Source organism: Schistocerca americana, chromosome 6 (assembly GCF_021461395.2).
Source record: "Schistocerca americana isolate TAMUIC-IGC-003095 chromosome 6, iqSchAmer2.1, whole genome shotgun sequence".
NCBI lineage: Eukaryota > Metazoa > Arthropoda > Insecta > Orthoptera > Acrididae > Schistocerca > Schistocerca americana.
The window spans coordinates 157,402,807-157,423,683 of record NC_060124.1 but is presented as its reverse complement, the minus strand read 5'-3'; the positions used below and the strand labels follow the sequence as shown (position 1 = coordinate 157,423,683).

The 20,877-nt window shown below is 39.8% G+C and overlaps 1 protein-coding gene across 4 annotated transcripts in view; it reads left to right on the top strand.

Moving 5' to 3' along the window:
* The window catches only part of LOC124619335 (protein arginine N-methyltransferase 9-like), a 127,383-nt gene extending 106,729 nt beyond the window's left edge, over nt 1-20,654 (top strand). For 2 of the 4 annotated variants that reach the window (XM_047145647.1, XM_047145646.1), the window contains one exon: nt 18,244-20,653. In XM_047145647.1, coding sequence (XP_047001603.1) covers nt 18,244-18,588 — 345 coding nt within the window. In that variant the 3' untranslated portion in view covers nt 18,589-20,653. Of the gene's footprint in view, nt 1-18,243 lie in introns of all 4 variants that reach the window. The other 2 variants (XM_047145648.1, XM_047145649.1) reach the window with 2 other exon arrangements.
* Nucleotides 20,655-20,877: the final 223 nt, after the last annotated feature.

Below are 20,877 nucleotides of genomic sequence, written 5' to 3'. Positions count from 1 at the left end.
AGAAAAAGATTGAATAATCTACGAAAGGATAACGTTCTACGAGTCGGGGCGTGGAATGTCAGAAGCTTGAACGTGGTAGGGAAACTAGAAAATCTGAAAAGGGAAATGCAAAGGCTCAATCTAGATATAGTAGGGGTCAGTGAAGTGAAGTGGAAGGAAGACAAGGATTTCTGGTCAGATGAGTCTCGGGTAATATCAACAGCAGCAGAAAATGATATAACAGGTGTAGGATTCGTTATGAATAGGAAGGTAGGGCAGAGGGTGTGTTACTGTGAACAGTTCAGTGACCGGGTTGTTCTAATCAGAATCGACAGCAGACCAACACCTACAATGATAGTTCAGGTATACATGCCGACGTCGCAAACTGAAGATGAACGGATAGAGAAAGTGTATGAGGATATTGAAAGGGTAATGCAGTATGTAAAGGGGGACGAAAATCTAATAGTCATGGGCTACTGGAATGCAGTTGTAGGGGAAGGAATAGAAGAAAAGGTTACAGGAGAATATGGGCTTGGGACAAGGAATGAAAGAGGAGAAAGACTAATTGAGTTCTGTAACAAGTTTCAGCTAGTAATAGTGAATACCCTGTTCAAGAATCATAAGAGGAGGAGGTATACTTGGAAAAGGCCGGGAGATATGGGAAGATTTCAATTATATTACATCATAGTTAGACAGAGATTCCGAAATCAGATACTGGATTGTAAGGTGTACCCAGGAGCAGATATAGACAAAGATCACAATATAGTAGTGAAGAAGAGTAGGCTAAAGTTCAAGACATTAGTCAGGAAGAATCAATACGCAAAGAAGTGGGATACGGAAGTACTAACAAGGGAACCTCCCCATCGCACCCCCCTCAGATTTAGTTATAAGTTGGCACAGTGGATAGACCTTGAAAAACTGAACACAGATCGATCGAGAAAACTGGAAGAAGTTGTGTGGAACTATGAAAAAATAAGCAAAATATAGAAACCGAGTAGTCCATGCGCAAAATAGGCAACATCTAGCAAATGTGAGCAGAGGAGCGCTGTGGTCCCGTGGTTTGTGTGAGCAGCTGCGGAACGATAGGTCCTTGGTTCAAGCCTTCCATCGAATGAAAATTTTAATTTTTTATTTTCGGTTTACATGACAAACTCTTATGTTTTCATCACTTTTTTGGGAGTGACTATAACATCCACAAGAAAACCTAAATCGAGCAAGGTAGAAGAATCTTTTTACCCATTCGCGAAGTGTATAAGTTAGGTGGGTCGACAACATATTCCTGTCGTGTGACGCACATGCCGTCACCAGTGTCGTCTAGAATATATCAGACGTGTTTTCCTATGGAGGAATCGGTTGACCTATGACCTTGCGATCAAATGTTTTCGGTTCCCATTGGAGAGGCACGTCCTTTCGTCTACTAATCGCACAGTACTGCGGTGCGGTCGCAAAACACAGACACTAAACTTATTACAGTGAACAGAGATGTCAATGAACGAACGGACAAATCATAACTTTGCGAAAATAAAGAAAGTAAAATTTTCGCTCGCGAGTAGATTTGAACCCAGTACCTTTCATTTCGCAGCTGCTCACGCTACCCACAGGACCACAGCGCTCTGGAGTTCACATTACCCTTGATGTTGCCTATCTTGCGCATGGGCTATTCAGTTTGTATATTTTGCTTATTTTTTCATAGTTCCACACAACTTCTTCCTGTTTTCTCGATTGATCTGTGTTCAGTTTTTCAAGGCCTATCCACTGTGCCATCTTATAACTAAATGTGAGGGGGGTGCGATGGGGAGGTTCCCTTGTAAGGAATGATGAGATACGTTTGAAGTTCTCTAACGCCATAGATACAGCAATAAGGAATAGTGCAGTAGGCAGTACAGTTGAAGGGGTAGGACATCTCTAAAAAGGGCCATCACAGAAGTTGGGAAGGAAAACATAGGTACAAAGAAGGTAGATTGATGAAAGGAGGAAGTACAAACATGTTCCGGGAAAATCAGGAATACAGAAATACAAGTTGCTGAGGAATGAAATAAATAGGAAGTGCAGGGAAGCTAAGACGAAATGGCTGCAGGAAAAATGTGAAGACATCGAAAAAGATATGATTGTTGGAAGGACAGACTCAGCATACAGGAAAGTCAAAACAACCTTTGGTGACATTAAAAGCAACGGTGGTAACATTAAGAGTGCAACAGGAATTCTACTGTTAAATGCAGAGGAGAGAGCAGATAGGTGGAAAGAATACATTGAAAGCCTCTATGAGGGTGAAGATTTGTCTGATGTGATAGAAAAAGAAACAGGAGTCGATTTAGAAGAGATAGGGGATCCAGTATTAGAATTGAATTTAAAAGAGCTTTGGAGGACTTACGGTCAAATAAGGCAGAAGGGATAGATAACATTCCATCAGAATTTCTAAAATCATTGGGGGAAGTGGCAACAAAACGACTATTCACGTTGGTGTGTAGAATATATGAGTCTGGCGATATACCATCCGACTTTCGGAAAAGCACCATCCACACAATTCCGAAGACGGCAAGAGCTGACAAGTGCGAGAATTATTGCACAATCAGCTTAACAGCTCATGCATCGAAGCTGCTTACAAGAATAATATACAGAAGAATGGAAAAGCAAATTGAGAATGCGCTAGGTGACGATCAGTTTGGCTTTAGGAAAAGTAAAGGGACGAGAGAGGCAATTATGACGTTACGGCTAATAATGGAAGCAAGGCTAAAGAAAAATCAAGACACTTTCATAGGATTTGTCGACCTGGAAAAGCGTTCAACAATATAAAATGGTGCAAGCTGTTCGAGATTCTGAAAAAAGTAGGGGTAAGCTATAGGGAGAGACGGGTCATATACAATATGTACAACAACCAAGAGGGAATAATAAGAGTGGACGATCAAGAACGAAGTGCTCGTATTAAGAAGGGTGTAAGACAAGGCTGTAGGCTTTCGCCCCTACTCTTCAATCTGTACATCGAGGAAGCAATGATGGAAATAAAAGAAAAGTTCAGGAGTGGAATTAAAATACAAGGTGAAAGGATATCAATGATACGATTCGCTGATGACATTGCTATCCTGAGTGAAAGTGAAGAAGAATTAAATGATCTGCTGAACGGAATGAACAGTCTAATGAGTACACAGTATGGTTTGAGAGTAAATCGGAGAAAGACGAAGGTAATGAGAAGTAGTAGAAATGAGAACAGCGAGAAACTTAACATCAGGATTGATGGTCACAAAGTCAATGAAGTTAAGGAATTCTGCTACCTAGGCAGTAAAATAACCAATGATGGACGGAGCAAGGAGGACATCAAAAGCAGACTCGCTATGGCAAAAAAGGCATTTCTGGCCAAGAGAAGTCTACTAATATCAAATACCGGCCTTAATTTGAGGAAGAAATTTCTGAGGATGTACGTCTGGAGTACAGCATTGTATGGTAGTGAAACATGGACTGTGGGAAAACCGGAACAGAAGAGAATCGAAGCATTTGGGATGTGGTGCTATAGACGAATGTTGAAAAGTAGGTAGACTGATAAGGTAAAGAATGAGGAGGTTCTATGCAGAATCGGAGAGGAAAGGAATATGTGGAAAACACTGATAAGGAGAAGGGACAAGATGATAGGACATCTGCAAAGACATGAGGGAATGACTTCCATGGTACTAGAGGGAGCTGTAGAGGGCAAAAACTGTAGAGGAAGACAGAGATTAGAATACGTCAAGCAAATAATTGAGGACGTAGGCTGCAAGTGCTACTCTGAGATGAAGAGGTTAGCACAGGAAAGGAATTCGTGGCAGGCCGCATCAAACCAGTCAGTAGACTAATGACCAAAAAAAAAAAGGGCAGATGATAGGGTTCAAGAACCCATGAAGCCATGGACTCAAGTTGTCAACAAGACACTGTGCAAGCACGTGGTGCCTCCATAACAGAGTGGGCTGTGTTTACATGGAATGGAGTGGGTCCTCTGTTATGTTTAGCTACTTGATGATCTTTTGCAGCCATTCGTGGACTTCATGTTCCCAAACAACAATGGACGTTTCATTGATGACAATCCCTTATGTCACTAGCCACAGTTTTTGCAACTGGTTTGAAGAACATTCTGGACAATTTGAGTGAATAATTTGGCCACCAAATGAATGCCATCAGACATTTATGGGACAAAACTGAGAGGTCAGTTCATGCACAAAATCTTGTGCCGGGAACACCTTTGCAGTTATGGACAGCTATAGAGGCAGCATGGCTCAATATTTCTGCAGGGGACTTCCAACAACTTGTTGAGTCCATGCCATCTCAAGTTGATGGCACTATGATGGCTGCAAGCTGCTCTGATACAATATTAGGAGGTACCCCATGGCTTTTGTCACCTAAGTGTCATCTCCCACCTTATAACTTGCTACAGGGAAGTATCACAAGTTACTCACTGCAAATACCTAGGAAGATTAACCAACCATACCAGCCAATCAGGAAATAATTCCAAATTACAAAAAGAAAATAGACTCGCATGGAGTCACTGCAATAAAAAAAAAAAATCTATCTCTGTCAATGTAAAACTAAGATGTTAAAACATTGCAATTTCACTGGAAGCACTCTACATTGCAGAAACTACAATTTAGTCCTGTCAAATAGCAGATATACCTTGCAAAAGGTGGGGTAGAAGAGTTTATTTTTTCAACTCGTTCATATGGTTGGGAAGATTAGAAAACCGAGTTTTGCCAACAAAATTTCGCTTGAGGAATCTTTCTGCAGTCAAAAAACTTGCAAAATTTCGGCCTTTTTTCATTTTTTTCAAAATATCTCAGTTTTTTGATCCTATCGCTTTAACGTCTATCTTCCTTTTTAAAGAGCACACAAGTCTCTACAAATTTGATTCTTGCCATTTTTTTCTACTCCCAATATCTAAGGCGCTATAGTGCCTCAAGAAATACCAATTTTTAAAATTTTGAGCATAGGGGCAAGATACCTTATTTTTGAACAATATTTTTTCAGTTTCTGTTTGTGTAGTATAAATACATTATGCATCATGTTATATGTTGGAATTTACCACCTCACTTTCAGGTATTCAATTTCTCTGTATGCAACATGAGGATTGCTGGGCACCCAACTATTGTGATTCTTACATCACTACCTGAAGTTCACTATGGGCCACCTCAGCCCTGGTATTTTTAAAACTATAAATATAAAAATAAATCATTAAGACACACACACACACACACACACACACACACACACACACATACACGCGCACACAAAATAAATTGTCTCAGGAAACTGAACTATTATTAGCTGCAATAGGCAACCTAATTAGGTAGGTAATTATTCTTCTGTATAAAAGCCACACAGTTGACATTAAAAACAAGTAGCTTTATTACAATTAAAATGCATTGTCAGTTACTAAAAAATGTTGACAGTTCTGGGTGTGTAATATTTGTAATATCGCACTTTAGCGCACTTGAGACAGATATGAGCATCACTTCCAACATTTTGATGGGCTAGGTTCCTCAGTGTCACCAGAAATACCTTGAGTTACGGGTTGAGGGTCTGTACATAGAGTTGATCCCAGACTGACCCCTTCTTTAAACAGTGAGTCAGCCTCTGCAAGTTCGTTCATTTCGTCAGCGGTTTCCTCAACATCCTCCATAACATCTTCTTCACTGTCTTCATATAAAAATTTTGGCACGTTTTCGCAGTTGACCCCAATACATTTCTTGCAAATGGAAGAACATTTCAAACCCGCTTTTCTGCAGAAGCACGCTCCGCCACAGTTCAGCTTGCATGAACATGAAACAATGTGAAGAAGTGCTTTAGGTGCTGGATCTTGGCTCATTATAACGGGTATTGGACCATGGTCACTGTGATTCCAGCCCCATTTCTCAGGAGGTTTCCAGTTTCCCATCCAACTTTGGACTTGCTGGTAAGTCAGCAACGAATGATGTTGTGCAGCATCTTGTGTAGGTGGCAACCGTTCAAGATTCAATTTGCTTTTTGTGGCAGACTTGGTGAATAGCTCGTACCGCAAATGGTCTAGTGTGTGGAAACTACTGACACCTCCACTATACAATGCGATAGTAACCTGTTCTCCTGCTGTTATTATTTCTTCACGGGTAGCATGTGGTTTATTGAACATGCAAAGCGCTGAGGTTAGGTGTTCATTTTTCGCAACAATATTGCAGCACTTAATTTTTCCTTGACCAAAAAAAGCGGATGTTGTATCACATCCGCTAAAAGTGTGAGTGAACAGAATATATTCACTGTCAAAATTGTAAGATGCAGTGGAAAACCACATGTCTTCTGCGTTTCCTCTTCCTGGCTTTAAGAAAAATAAGTTTTCAATGCCTTGCCCCAAACTGGTCATGAGCACAAGCAGGTCAACATCTTCTCCTACAATGACAACACTTCCAAAATATTTGGTTCTTGAAATGGCAGATGTTACAATCATAATGTCAGCATCTTCTTGTGCCTGGTGCACTTCAATGCTACACTCCAGAAATACCTTTTTAAGAAGTGTGATCAAACACATCTTGTTTTGTTCGTTGTACAAGAACTTGTCATGTGGGACTTGGTTCACCATCTCTGATTCAACCACGTCAGCCGAAGAATGTTTTTTGGACTTACGAATTTCATCCTGGAAACAAACCTCAAGCTATGGCTAAGTCATGTCTCCCCAATATCGTTTTTCCACGAGTGCTAGTTCTGTAAGTTTCACAGGAGAGCATCTGCGAAGTTTGAAAGGTAGGAGATGATGTACTGGTGGAAGTAAAAGTGAGAAGATGGGTTGTGAATCGTACTTGTGTAGCTATGTCTGTAGAGCATTTGCCTGGGAAAGGGAAAGGTCCTGAGTTTGAGTCTTGGTCCGGCACACATTTTTAATCTGCCAGGAAGTTTCATATCAGTGCACAGTCCGCTGCAGAGTGAATATTTCATTCGGAAGCTTACTGAATATTCATGGTTGAGAAATAGTTTTCTTCTTCCAAGCACACTATGGTGACATCAATGTATGGCAATAGATAGGCATCTTTTATGATTTTGTTCAGTCATCATTGTTGGCAATCAACTCAGAAACTCCGTGTGCCAGTCTGCTCCTTCACAAGGACCCCACCATAGAACCAAGGACACTCTGAAGATTCAATAATGTCATCTTGCAGCATCATCTCCATTTCCCCCAGATTATCCATCATTCAGTCAATGACACACTATACGAGCAACGGCTAATTGGTGCACAGTCCATTGTGTTGATACAGTGTTTTACCGTGGACCACTTGGTTGGTCTTTTCTCCACTTCAGATCTGGAGGCACCTGATAACTGTAACAGAATGGCTAACACTTACCAGCAGTTCTCCTCAGTCTGGGCAGATCCTATTGGTAGTTTGATAGTAGGTTGCTCCTCTGCATTGTCTGCAGTGGTGGTGGAGCAGGATTCTTTATTGATGGCACGAAACTGCCCTTCCTCAGCTAATTAGGCTGCCCCTATGCACACACCTTTCAGCATGTTGTTGCAACTCATGACAATTAGTGATCTAAAGTTCTCCTTGACTATGTATTGTAGAATACTTATGATCATTGCTGGCATGTAGATTTCTTTTATGAGCCTTAGCAGCTTTCTGCAATTGACAAAAATTTCACAGTTTAAATGATTATCTAGATTCATGACCAGAACTAATCTAGCTGATGACTGTGGGATAATAATGTCTTCAGTGGCAAACAACTGCCCAGGGCAATCTTGGATATATGTACTTACTGGAACAGTTCTATCAATCTGGAGCTCTGACCTTCTACAGTCCATGCTGTTTGTGATGCCTGCAGAAAGTCCCATTCAAGAATAACATTATGACTACATTCTGCTAAATGTCAAATTCTAAGGGTTCATTTTGTCACTAATAGTTATTCTTGTAATACATGTTCCTGTTGGCTGAATGTATTTCCCATTTGTGACATTCAGCACATCTACTTTTGTATCATAGAACACAGTTTTCTTTAACTGACAATAATAAGCATTCAATGTAACAGAAAAAGAAGGCCCTGAGTTGATTAGCACTCAGAAAGGTTGGCCATCAATGATGATGTCAATATTTCCTGATATCTTAATGACTGTCATCCATGGAGGATTGTCATCTCTGGTGGTCTCACCTCCATAAATGGTCGTCTCACTTAGTTTTACTGATTTCAGTGCAGCTGGGCTAGTGACTGGTATCTCTGTAAGGTGACAGTGAATGGCTATGGCATGTTGGGGAGCAATCTCATCCAGTCTATAGTGATAGGCTCTTTGTCCCACAGGTCATCTATAATCATATGTAGCTGACTGGCATAAATAGAACAGTGTCTTGTCCTCTGACCTCCAGACGTCTGTTCTTCTGTGGGGCGTTATACTTGGTAGGGGGGAGTTGGTTGTACTGGCACTGGTCAAATGCTGGATTGTGCTGGGTTGTTGTTTGATAGCTGCAGCATAAATCTGAGCTGGCAGAGTCCATTCTACCTGAAGCATTTGACTGCTGGCAGACAGTGGTGGTAAAGATCCAAACAACTCTTCTTCCACACTCTCTATTACCTCCTGATGTACGGACTTGGCATTCATGGCCACAGTCTCTTACGGTCTGACAGTTCTGGTCGCCATAAAATGCTGTCTCTCTTCTCTCACTACCTGGCGTACGTGAGAGGCGAGGTCATGGGTGTCTTCTCGAACTGCCATTGGGCGCAATTTTGGAAGTAAGTCATACTTCTTTCATTCAACTCTTTTTCTGTTGCATTTCCACAATTAATTGTCACCATTTGCCAGTCTACATGTGTCAGATTTTTTTAGCTTCTGTTATATTTGGATTCTCAACATGGCATAGCATCGAAATATTCTCTGCGTAGGACTAAGTTTTTTTCCCCCATGACATTTGGGTTCATTGTTCATCCACTAAGTGGACTTGTTGCCAATTGTCATCAAATACTTTCTTCAGTTCAGCTTCAAATTTGTAACAACTATTGAGCTTTTCTTTGTTGTTCTCAAACCACTTCTGGGCTGTGCTGTCCAAGTGAAAGTACACATTTGCCAAACACTTAATGTCATTCTACCTGTCATATTTGCTCACTCAATCGAATCCATTCAGCTGTTTCATTGAATCCTAATCAGAGTTTCCAGAAACTGCTGTTTTGTAATCCACTGGCATCCTGAATATACAGGTTTTGGAAATGATGAGTTGCTTGTAATCCAGTTCCTGTCAGTCTAGCAGACAGCTTTTACATTGGCTAACTGGAACCATGATGATACAGATGTTTTGATGAACACAGCATCTCCACCAACCCCTTTTAGCTACTGCCAGTTCTCCAGCCCACCTCAGAACTACACTGAAGGCCAAATCTAAAAGAAGGGTTGTCAATGAAGCACAACCCCTTGTAGCTACTGCCAGTTCTCCAGCCCACCTCAGAACTACACTGAAGGCCAAATCTAAAAGAAGGGTTGTCAATGAAGTACAATACTTAGAACTGAAACCACATTTATTACGAACACCAATGTACAGCCAGAACAGAACTTAACTCCTAGACATAGAGCACTGCTATTTATATAGACACCAAGTATTCCAGAATATACAAACATAAGAAAGTTTGAGAACCTTCCAGAAATGATAAATACTAAATAACAAATAATTGATAGTGGTTGGGAGTGTACTGATGACCTGAACTTCAGCAGTCAGTGAAGCTAACTGCAACACCACACAGCTCGCACCACCACCACTGCTTGTGGCTCCTCGCCGCCACCCCCCCCCCCCCCTCCCGCCACCCCCCCTCTCTCTCTCTCTCTCTCATATATATTCCCTTTCAGCAGAGTGTTTAGACTTGGGTAGTCATGACTTCTTTTTCCTTGTTCCTTCATTCTCCCCAAATTCTCTATGGTCTCTCTTGTATTCTTCTTACACTTATTTCCTTGTTTCTTTTCTTCATGTTTTTGTTGAAATGTATTTTTATTTATGGTGTTTCTGAACTGTTCTTGACTGCTTATGTTAACTGAATCATTCTGTCTTGATTTTTGCAAGTATTCTTGTCCACCCTGTGGAATGTCCATAAAATTCAATCCTCCTTTTTCTAAAGGTGTCTGCTATTGTTTCTGTCTGTCTGAAAATGTCTCTCAACAACCTCTTTAATCAAATTGCTTCATGAAAAACAGGTTTCTATATTTTCCTGAGAATTTTCCTTTCCTGCTTTTCAATCTCTCTTATTTTTGTTTGACTATAAACAACTAGTCCAGTGAAACTGTCAGAAAAAAAAGCCTGTACCTTGCAAAAGGTGGGGTAGAAGATTTTTTTTTTAACTCGTTCATATGGTAGGAAAGGTTAGGAAACCAAGTTTTGCCAACAAAATTTCTCTTTGGAAAACTTTCTGCAATCAAAAAACTTCAAATATTTCGGACTTTTTTCAGTTTTTTTTTCAAACTATCTCAGTTTCATTTGCTCCTATCACTTTGATGTCTATTTTCTTTTTTAAAGAGCACAAAATTCTCTACAAATTTGATTCTTACCACTTTTTTCTACTCCCAGTATCTAAGGAGCTACAGCGTGTCAAAAAATACCAATTTTTCAAGTTTTGAGCAAAGTGGCAAATTACCTCATTTTTGAACACTGTTATTTCAGTTTCTATTTTTGTAGCATAAACATATTACTCATCATGTTATTCATTGGAATTTACCATCTCACTCTGCTGCAGGGCCAGGACAAACAGCATCATATTCAGTAACTACGAACACATTCATGTCGGATTGCGTGAAGTTTATTTGTGTTACAATATGTAATACGATTGCATGCAGGTGCTGTAAATTTTCTACAGTTGATTGACGTTAATGATCAGTTATAAGAAAAAGCATGTAGGAATTGTTCTTTAGCGGACAAAAGCGTATTTATTCTTTGGCGGGCGGAAGGCGATTATCTCTGGTGATTGTTCACAGCGTGCTGACAGCTATTAGCAGACAACAATAAGGGTCCTACAGTTTGGAGTCGCTTCCATTCAGTACATGTTGTGGTGCTGAAAATGAGTATGTCTAACATGAATTTGTGTTTCATTTGCGAAAAAACTGTGGTGAGTGGTGGACGCAATGTGAAAAAGAAAGGACTGCACACACTTATTGATTGTAGTGCTAAATGCAGGGAGTCTGCTCACACCCATTTTTTGAAAACACTCAGTGAAGTGATGGTGCATGAAGCATGCTACAAGAAGTACATTAATGAGAGAATGATAGCAGCTAGCCTTCGACATCCTCAGGAACCAACAGGCGTGCTACGTCAGTCGCAGGAAAAAGGTCAGTTCAATTTCAAAGAGAAATGCTTCTTATGTGCAAAAGGGAATTCTGATGACTTTTTAAGCAAGCAGTTACGATTGCCATATGCCAAATGAAATTTTGTTTACAAAGTAATGAAATTGGAAGTGCAATCGACAGTATTAGAACAGGCTAAATGACGTGGTGATGAATTTGGTCAACAAGTGATAGAGCGGATTCAAAATGTAAATGATTTGGTTGCTGCAGGTGGGTGGTACCACAGATTTTGCTACAGAAAGTTCTTTCACCGTGTTTCAGCTACTGGACAGAAATGAGGTTACCGACCTGCAACACAAGTAGATGAAGGCATGGAGGCTATATTTGCCTACTTGGAAACCAATACGGAAGAATGTCAGTTTTCTATGGACGGTCTGTTAGAGCAAATACCCACATAACCTCGTCCTGATACTCGAACTGTCAAGACTCACCTTTTCCAGAAATACCGTGACGATGTGGTGATAGCTGAAACAGCTTCAAAGCCAGTCGTATGTTTCAAGAATGTTGGGCACCAACTACTCAGTGAAAATTGGTACACCAAAAGAAATTCAGATCCTCAGCAAGAAAGACTACAAATTGTAAAAAGCAGCTGCAAATATCATATTAGACGATATAAGATCAGTAATGTATGATGTAAAACAGTACCCTCCCTCTGATAATTTTTTATGTGATGTAGAGTCTGTCATACCAGAATCTGTAAGATTGCTCTTTGAAACTATAATTTTGAAACACAAGCGGTCTCCCAGAAAATGGGGGAAAATATGTGTTTCTCTTGCTCATGCACTCATAAGTGCTGCGAGGCCACGTTCATTTATTTCATCACTTTTGACTGCAATTAGTGCATGCTTGTACCGGAAGTTTGGCTCAAAACATCTCATCCAGGTTTTGTCTTCCCTTGGCTTTGCAGCATCTTATACAGAAGCTGCCCTATTGGAAGTGTCTTCAATCCTTCAGCTTGACAACGAAGTGACGCATTTTGCCAATTTGTGTTTGATAATGCAGATTTCAATGTAAACACCCTAGATGGAACTGGTACTTTTCATGCAATGGGAGGTATAATGTGTGTCACTCCTCATGAAGCATTGCTTCCTCAGAAAAATATTAAAAAGTTGAATCATCATCCCTCAGCTCAACTTGTTAGTGAAGCCGGAAAAAATGACATACAGACATTCCACAGAACACAAGATGAAGGCTATAAAAATTGAAGATTTGGTCATAATTGCTCCTGCAAAAGGTGAGATTGTCATCTCAACAGCGGAAATTACGTGGTTATATTTTAAATGGTCTCAGAATGCAGTTGTTTCAGAATGGAATGGTTACATGGAAAGCTTGATGGTAGGCAAAGAATATGAACATTCTAAAATAAAGTGTCTTCCATTTCTTAATTCATCACCAACCCATTATGACACCATATATACTGCTCTGATGATAGTTAGAGATGCATGTAAAAGACATAATCAGACTACATGCTTTGTCACATTTGATCAGCCTCTGTATTGGAAGGCAAGGGATATTGTGGAGATTGACCTTCCTGAATTTCATATTGTGAAGGTCCGACTTGGAGGTTTCCATTTCCTTATGTCGTTCATGGAATGTATCAGTATGATCATGGGTGGAAGTGGATTAAAGGACTTATTTGGTGTAATATTCACTGAAAACAGTGTTGAAAAGATTTTGTCAGGACATGCATATTCCAGCGCTGTGTGAGCACATTTATCGTGTCGCCTTGCTTTGGCCTGTCACGTGTGGGATCACATTGAGCTAACAGAAGATGAACGTGCGACATTGAATGACTTGTCTTCTCCTTGTGGTGAGTCAGAACTGTCAGTTGGCCAGGATACCAGTGTTCTCAGGGAACAAGTCATAAAAAAATTTGTATCTGCCCTGAAAACGATTGAAAGTAAGGGACCCACAGCAAAATTATAGGTTCAGTACTACAAGATGGTCACTCTCATGAAACAATTTATTGAAGTGGATCGATCAGGCAATTGGAAACTTCATCTTGAAAGCGTGCGAAAAATGCTTCCCTACTTCCATTCAGCTGGACATTTTATGTACGCTAAAAGTGGGCACCTCTACTTACAGGATATGTTGAGACTTGAGGAAAAAATGGATTTATCAGAATATGAGAAGTTCACAATGAAAGGACATTTTACAATCCGGTGATCAGAGACGTATTGGTCAGGGGTTCCTTCTGACATGACTATAGAACAAACATTGATGAGAACCATGAAGAGTTGGAGGACTTACTTCTGGCCGAGGAATTACAGATAGTGTATTAACCAGATGGACATTTGGTATGATTCACACGCAGAACATTTGTGAAGAAATTGAGTCATATTGCAAAGTGAGTGCAGTAACATCAGAACAGCATGTAGATGCAAGAAGTTGTCGCATCAAACGAGATGGCATAGACTTGCGTAAGCTGCGTGATTGGTTTTCAGTGCACCCTCCCTTCCCTGAAAGTGATTTTATAATGTCTATCAGCAGTGGTGTTGTCGGAACAGCGGATGTTAATTGTCATATGTGTCACAAAGAGGGGGAAAAAGGCATGAAAAGAATAGTTGATGACAATTTCCACGATGTAAAGTTCCGTAAAAAAGATAAAGTTGTGACTCTCCTTTCTGCGTTCAATTCTGTAAAAGCTGGGAGCACTAAAATTACTCCTTTTGATCCTTTAACTCTTTTCCAAAGGATTTGTTTAATGAAACAAAGTGAAGAAGAGTTAAAAGCCTTTCTGAAATATGAACTTGCTCCTTACCCAATGTCCCTATTCTCAGAAAAAGGCATTCGAAAAGGAACAAAATCTTCATTCTACAATGCCTTCATTCCAGTGGAAGATGTGAAGTCAGGTGGACCAAGTAAATTTTTTGTCATTGATGGAGGGTACCTTATCCACAAAGTGACTTGGACTTGAAATGTTTGTTTCAAGTCAATAGCCCAAAGCTATGTTTCTTACCTGCAACGTCATTTTGGATCTCAATTTGCTATTGTATTTGATGGGTATACATGTGAGGGTGTGCACAAATATGAAACTTCCTGGCAGATTAAAACCATGTGCCAGACTGAGACTCAAACTCAGGTCCTTAGCCTTTTGTGGGCAAGTGCTCTACCGACTGCTGTGAGGATGGGTTGTGAGTTGTGCTTGGGTTGCTGAGTTTGTAAGCACATGCCTGCAAAATGCAAAGGTCCTGAGTTGAGTTGCAGTCTGGCACACAGTTTTACTCTGCCAGGAAGTTTCATATCAGCACACAGTCCACTGCAGAATGAAAATTTCATTCTGGAAACATCCCCCTGGCTGTGGCTAAGCCATGTCTCCACAATATCCTTTCTTCCAGGAGTGCTATTTCTGAAAGTTTTGCAGGAGAGCTTCTCTGAAGTTTGAAGTTTTGAAGGTAGGAGGTGAGGTACTGGCAGAAGTAAAGCTGTGAGGACAACTCATGAGTTGTGCTTGGGAAGCTCAGTCAGTAGAGCACTTACCCATGAAAGGCGGAGGTCCCAAGTTTTGAGTCTTCGTCTGGCACACAGTTTTAATCTTCCAGGAAGTTTCATGTGGTAGGCTACTGGCAAATTGAGGCTGACAGGGAGAAGACTACCTTCATAATACCTGATGGCCTGTATGACTTCAAAGTTGTGCTGCTGTGACTGTCTAATGCTCCAGTCACATTTGAGCATAAGATGGACAACTTGCTATGACACCTTAAATGGATGATGTGTCTTTGCTATGTGGATGATATTGGCATTGTTTTGAAGACATTTGAAGAACATCTTAACTGCCTGAATCTGAGGAAGTGGCTCTTCATTGCCCAAGAAATAAATATCTTGGGGCACCTAGTGAGTGGCAATGGAGTACGTCCTGATTCAAAGGAAATAAGAGCAATCACAGATTTTCCATTTTTTGGGACAGTCATGATGTGGGAAATTTTCTCAGAATGCAGTTGTATTACTGACAAGTTATAAAGAACTTCCATACACTGACTGACACATCCCTTGCAAGAACAACTACAGGGAGATGTCAAATTTTCTTGGAACAAGGTGCAAGAAACATCTCTTCTTGCCCTTGAAGAGGCACTAACATCTCCAGTCCTAGCACTGCATGTTGAGAGTGATGAGACAGAACTTAAGACCAACATTAGCAGTCATGGTATAGGTGCAGTTTTAGTACAAATTCAGGAAGGTTGTGAAAAGGTGATATCTTATACTTACAGTCTGTGATGAACTACTCTGCAACTGAGAAAGAGCATCTTGCAGTTGTTCACCATTGTTTTGAACCCCCACTTCTTTTTATGTTTGACTGGCTGGAAGAATCCGTGGAGTCGACTGGTAAAATGGACACTGAGGCTCCAGGAGTATGACATCACAGTGCTATAGAAAAGCACACACAAGTACTAAAATGGTGACTGTCTTGCAAGGAATAATTTGGCAGAACACGGCAGCATGGATGAAATATCAGTCATTGATGCACTAAATGACATTGCTGCCAGATAGAGGGACGATCCAGCACTGCTAAAAACATAGAAGCATTGAAGAAGGAAGAACTGACCAAGGGAGAGTTACAGTTAATAAACAGAACATGGTGTGATCCAAAGAGGCAGAAATGTTAGCTCAACATGACAGCTCATTTATGACCAGCTGTTCTGAAGTACTTCCACTATGCTCTACATCTGGTCAGCTGAGATTTTTGAATACTGTAGTCAGAATCAGCACAGGTATCACTGGCCAGGTCTGTACCTGCGCTAGACACTATTTTGGCCATCGTCGGCAATGCCAGCAAGTACTGCAGTTATTTCTAGGCCGTTTGGTACCAATTCTGCATGCAGCAGCACCGTTTCACAAAATTGGAATTAAGCTCTTAGTTGATGGATAATAGTCTGCACTGACTACCTTACCTGCTACACTGTCACCAAAGTTGTGTTGGTTGCTGAAGCTGCAGAAATTGCAAAGTTCCTCAGAGAATACATTATTTTGAAGTACAGAGCACCCCGTGTGATGATTCATTCGAGACTAATATCGGAGGTAATTTCACGTGTGGTATCACCCACATGATGACAACCAGCTACCACTTACAGACAAATGGCCTCATAAAACACTTTAATAAGGCACCAGGTGCATCCTCGGTTTACACTAATTGTGATCAGAGAAATTGGGATACAGTACTACCCATCTTGACATTCCCATACAGCACAGCAAAGCTAGGCACTACAGGCTTCACACTGTTCTTTCTGCTCCATGGTCACTGGTCTGAAACATTTGTGGATACACTGATTCCATTTCAGCCAGCTGACACTTAGGATGTCTATGTGAAAGCACCTCATCACCAGGACTGAAGAAGGAAGGCAAGTGGCTTACATACAGACCCTGGACACACAGGAGAAAGACCGAGAGCACCTGAAACACCAAGGAATGGCCAATGAGATACAGCCCAGAAGACTTGGAAACTTGGTGTGGTTTTTTTATGTCTCTGCAGAAAGTGGGACTATAGGGAAAGTTACTAGAGAGCTGCTTTCGGCCATATTGTATCCTTCATTGCTTTCAGAACATCACAGTCAAAGTTGAGGATTATGAAGCTTTGTCAAGAGGACGAAAGTGCAGAGATGTCTTCCATGTCCTCCGTATGAAGCCCTTCTATAGCCTTGAGATGCAGATAAATGATGGGGCCTTCTCTGATTCAAGGAAACTGCGGACCCCTCCCAGTGATCACAAAACTTCAGTGAGCGAGACTGCCTCCTATGCTCTTCTTAGGTAAGCGGATGTGATAGTTTTACCAGAATGCAAGGATCTGCCAGTGCTGCCATACAGAGGACCACTGACAAGATCTAGATCCAGGGTGCTGTAGTCAGCTTCAATGAGAACTGAAAAAGCAGGTTGCTGTTTCCCCAGGAGAGAGGGCAATGCTGAGAGCTGTGATGCGAGCATGTGGTATAGTGGTTAGTCAGTGGTTAGCGCAGTGCAGGCCACCAGTTCAAACCCGACCATTAGCAATTAGTAGTGTTTATCATTTCTGGAAGGTTCTTGAAATTTCTTATACCCATAATGTCTGTATATTCTGGAATATTCAGTGTTTGTATAAATAGCAGCATTTCCATCCAGGCCTTTATTTCTGTCCTGGCTGTATGTTGGTGTTCTTAATAAACTTGTTTTCAGTTCTAAGTATTGTGCTTCATTGGCATCCCTGCTTTTGGATTTGAACTTGAGTGTGGTTACACTGTGAGCCGGAAAACTGGTGGTAGCTAAAAGAGGTTGAGATAGCTGTTTACCATCATAGTAGCATATAAAAAGACTCCAGCAAGCTGACTGCTGCAGGAGTTGCTTAGTTTTGGACAATCATGCAAAATAAGCTTGATTTTTTGTTCCAATGTTTCGCAGTCTGTTGGTCATCATCAGTCGTTTCTCTTCATAGGTTTCTGGCAATTGCCTATCCAGATTAATCCTGTAGATTTTAGTCAGCTGCATAGTAAATTGTTCAATTTTTTATGAACTGATGTCTCTGGATCTTTTGAGTTTCATTCATTCATGCGTTATTGCTCATTGTCATCAGGAATTAGTGGGGCAATATTGCTGAGTACTGACAGCAATAGTATTGGTGTGGGTTTAAGAGCTCTTGTCATGATCCTCATTGCAATGTGTAGATGGATATCTATAGTATTGACATAGTTACTTGTACTACAGACAGGAGAACAGTATTCATCGACAGCATAAACAAGAACTTGTGCTGTAGTTCTCAAGCTGTTTGCATTAGATCCCCAGCTAACACCATGTAGTTTCCTTACTATATTATTTCTTTATTGTGGCTTTTGTCCTGTTAGTTTGAGTTGTTTCCTGGTTGCCAAGGGTCTATTGAGAGTTGTACTTAAATATTTGGGACATCAACTATGCAATAATTTTCTGTTGCGGAAGATTACATTCATATATTGATAAGTACTTATTTTCATGCCTTCATGATGTTTGTTGATTTCGTGCACATTTTTTTCCCATTACAGGTATCTCAACATCTTGACTTCAATCTGGACACAACTGAAATGCAGGATTTAAGTGAAACAGCCACAGTGTTGGAGATGACTCTCATTGACAATCTGGATGGCCTTATTACCAAGGATCTAACTGTTCCAGTTGTTGCATCAGGCTGTGTAAATGCTATACCATACTGGTTCAGAATACAGTTTCTCCCAGGTGGACCAGAATTTTCAACACTACATATAGGTTCTTTTGTGAAGCAAGCTGCTGTTTTGGTAGAACCGGAATTGTGTGTAGTAAAGAACCAGAAGGTCCATTTGACAGTGAAACAGTTTCAGAGCATATTACATATAGAGCTTGAAGAACAGTGAAATGAAAATAAATATCTTCAATTTTTTGTAAATTATTATCTATGGTAAAGACATTAATCAGTAAACATGCCTCATAAAGCTCTTATGCAATTGGAGATAGTAAGGATCAGTAAACCAAAGGCAGAGAGGAAACCATGCTAACCGAATACTGCTATACTTGTGCCAACCCAAAAACTCAAAATATGTTCAGTAGAAGCAGGAGGCAAACAGATAAATAAATTGAACAAGACAGTTAGAAATTAGTAAGTATTACCATCTAAGGTAGTCCTGAATAAATTTATCATACTTATACAATTCCAGTTGCTGCCACGTGTTCAGTATGGGATACAATAACAATAATTAGTACCACATCAGCGTCTCACAAAAGGAATGCTAGGTTCAATGATCTGTTAACATTCCGAAGTGCAACAATAATACTTCCATCAATTGACAATTGTAGCAAAATAGTTTCATAATATCAACATTTAAATATACGCACTAAACATAAGATGGTGTACAATAAAGAATTTTACTGTCTCAAATAACAGTAAAATATGACAACAAAAATGATCCATTTTTGACAAAATAATTTAATTGGGTGGATAAAAAAATCTACTCACCAAGCAGCAGCAGAACACACACATAACAGAAGGCCATAATTAGGCAAGCTTGCAGAGCCAGTGGCTCCTTTTTCAGGCAGAAGGGTTGAAGAGGAAGGAAGAGGGATGAAGAAAAAGGACTGGAGAGTTCTAGGAAAGGGGGCAGATTTTTGGGAAAGTCACCCAGAACCACAGGTCAGGAGAGACTTACTACACGGGAATTGTTTAAATTACAGTAAAAGTAACACCTCTATTGGCGTGCAATAAAGAATGTTATTGCACCTAAGTACAGCAAAAATAATAGAGTTATTGATAACAAAATTCACCCAAGAAATGAAAAAAAAAATCGTCCTTTCAATTATACCTACAGGAAGTTCCACAGTTGCTGTTAGTTTCTAGAGGGTATAGATGATACTTAATATTTATTTATCTCTTTATCCATCGATAGACAATAAATATTACATGAGCATTGTGCAAATGACCATATAAATTTTATGTGAAACCATTACAAAAAAATGGAACATACAAATCTATATAATATATAATATAATGTATAACACAATACACACGAAATAATATAAAGTGATATGATACATAGCAATACAAATTTATCTACATATATACTGCTGCTATTAAAAACCATTGTCAGTTCTTTATAGGTCTTTACTTTTGTCTTCTGCAGCCAGCAAATCCTTTTATGCGCAATAATGATTCAGTAAGATTTTACATTTGACAAGAGCTGCCTGTTAGATATGTAGAGATAATGAAAATGTTAAGGGGCAAAAGACAGTATTTTTGGTTTTGGCTTAATAAAAACAGGACCCAAAAAAATGTTACTGGTCGACATAATCACACAGTGACTAACAACATTGTTCCAGTAGAATTTTTTTTTTTAATTCTGCTTTAAATTTATATTCATCATGCAGATTTCTGATTTAGACTCTCAGTCTGTTGTAAAGCTTAATGTGGACATGCTCATAAGCCTTTGTAGTTTAGTTCTTTTTGTGTGCTGTGTATGAAATGCTGTTGTGGTATTTCAGGCAGTGTAACTACAAAAGTCAGCTTTTGTCTGAAACAATCCAAGGTAATACCAGATATATAAAACACATTTGTATTTGTATAGTAAAGATATTGTTAGCTTTTTAAGCTTTCTCAGTACGGGTTTCCAGCATGTCTGTGGAAGATTGTGTGTTGTTATTTGGATAGTCCTTTTCTGCAACAAAGAAATTTATAAATTTATTTTAGGTAGCATGTGGTGAAATTATGTATGTAACAATAGACTGAAAATAGTCAAAATATGCTATCCTGGCAGCACCTTCTGAGATTCAAACATTTGCTATAATTCTAATAGCAAAACTGACTGAATTGGGTAACTGTGTGATTAAAATTGAGATCTGTCTATGACTTTTTCACCCAGCATCAGATTTAGATTTATGTTATGACTTATTTTTCCAAACTGAAAGTAATTTGTTTAATTTATATTTAGTACCAATCTGTTTGCATTAAATCAAGAATGGACAGAGTTGAGAACTTTATCTGTAATTGTGAATAGCATGAAATTGGCACCTCTGTCTGGGGTACGTACATAATTTATGTAGAGGGGAAATAATATGCCATTTAGGATACTGCCTTGTGGTACCCCTATTTCCACTTTTTTGCATCTGAAACTAAATGGATTGTGCAATTGGAGTAAAGTGGCACCAAATGCACA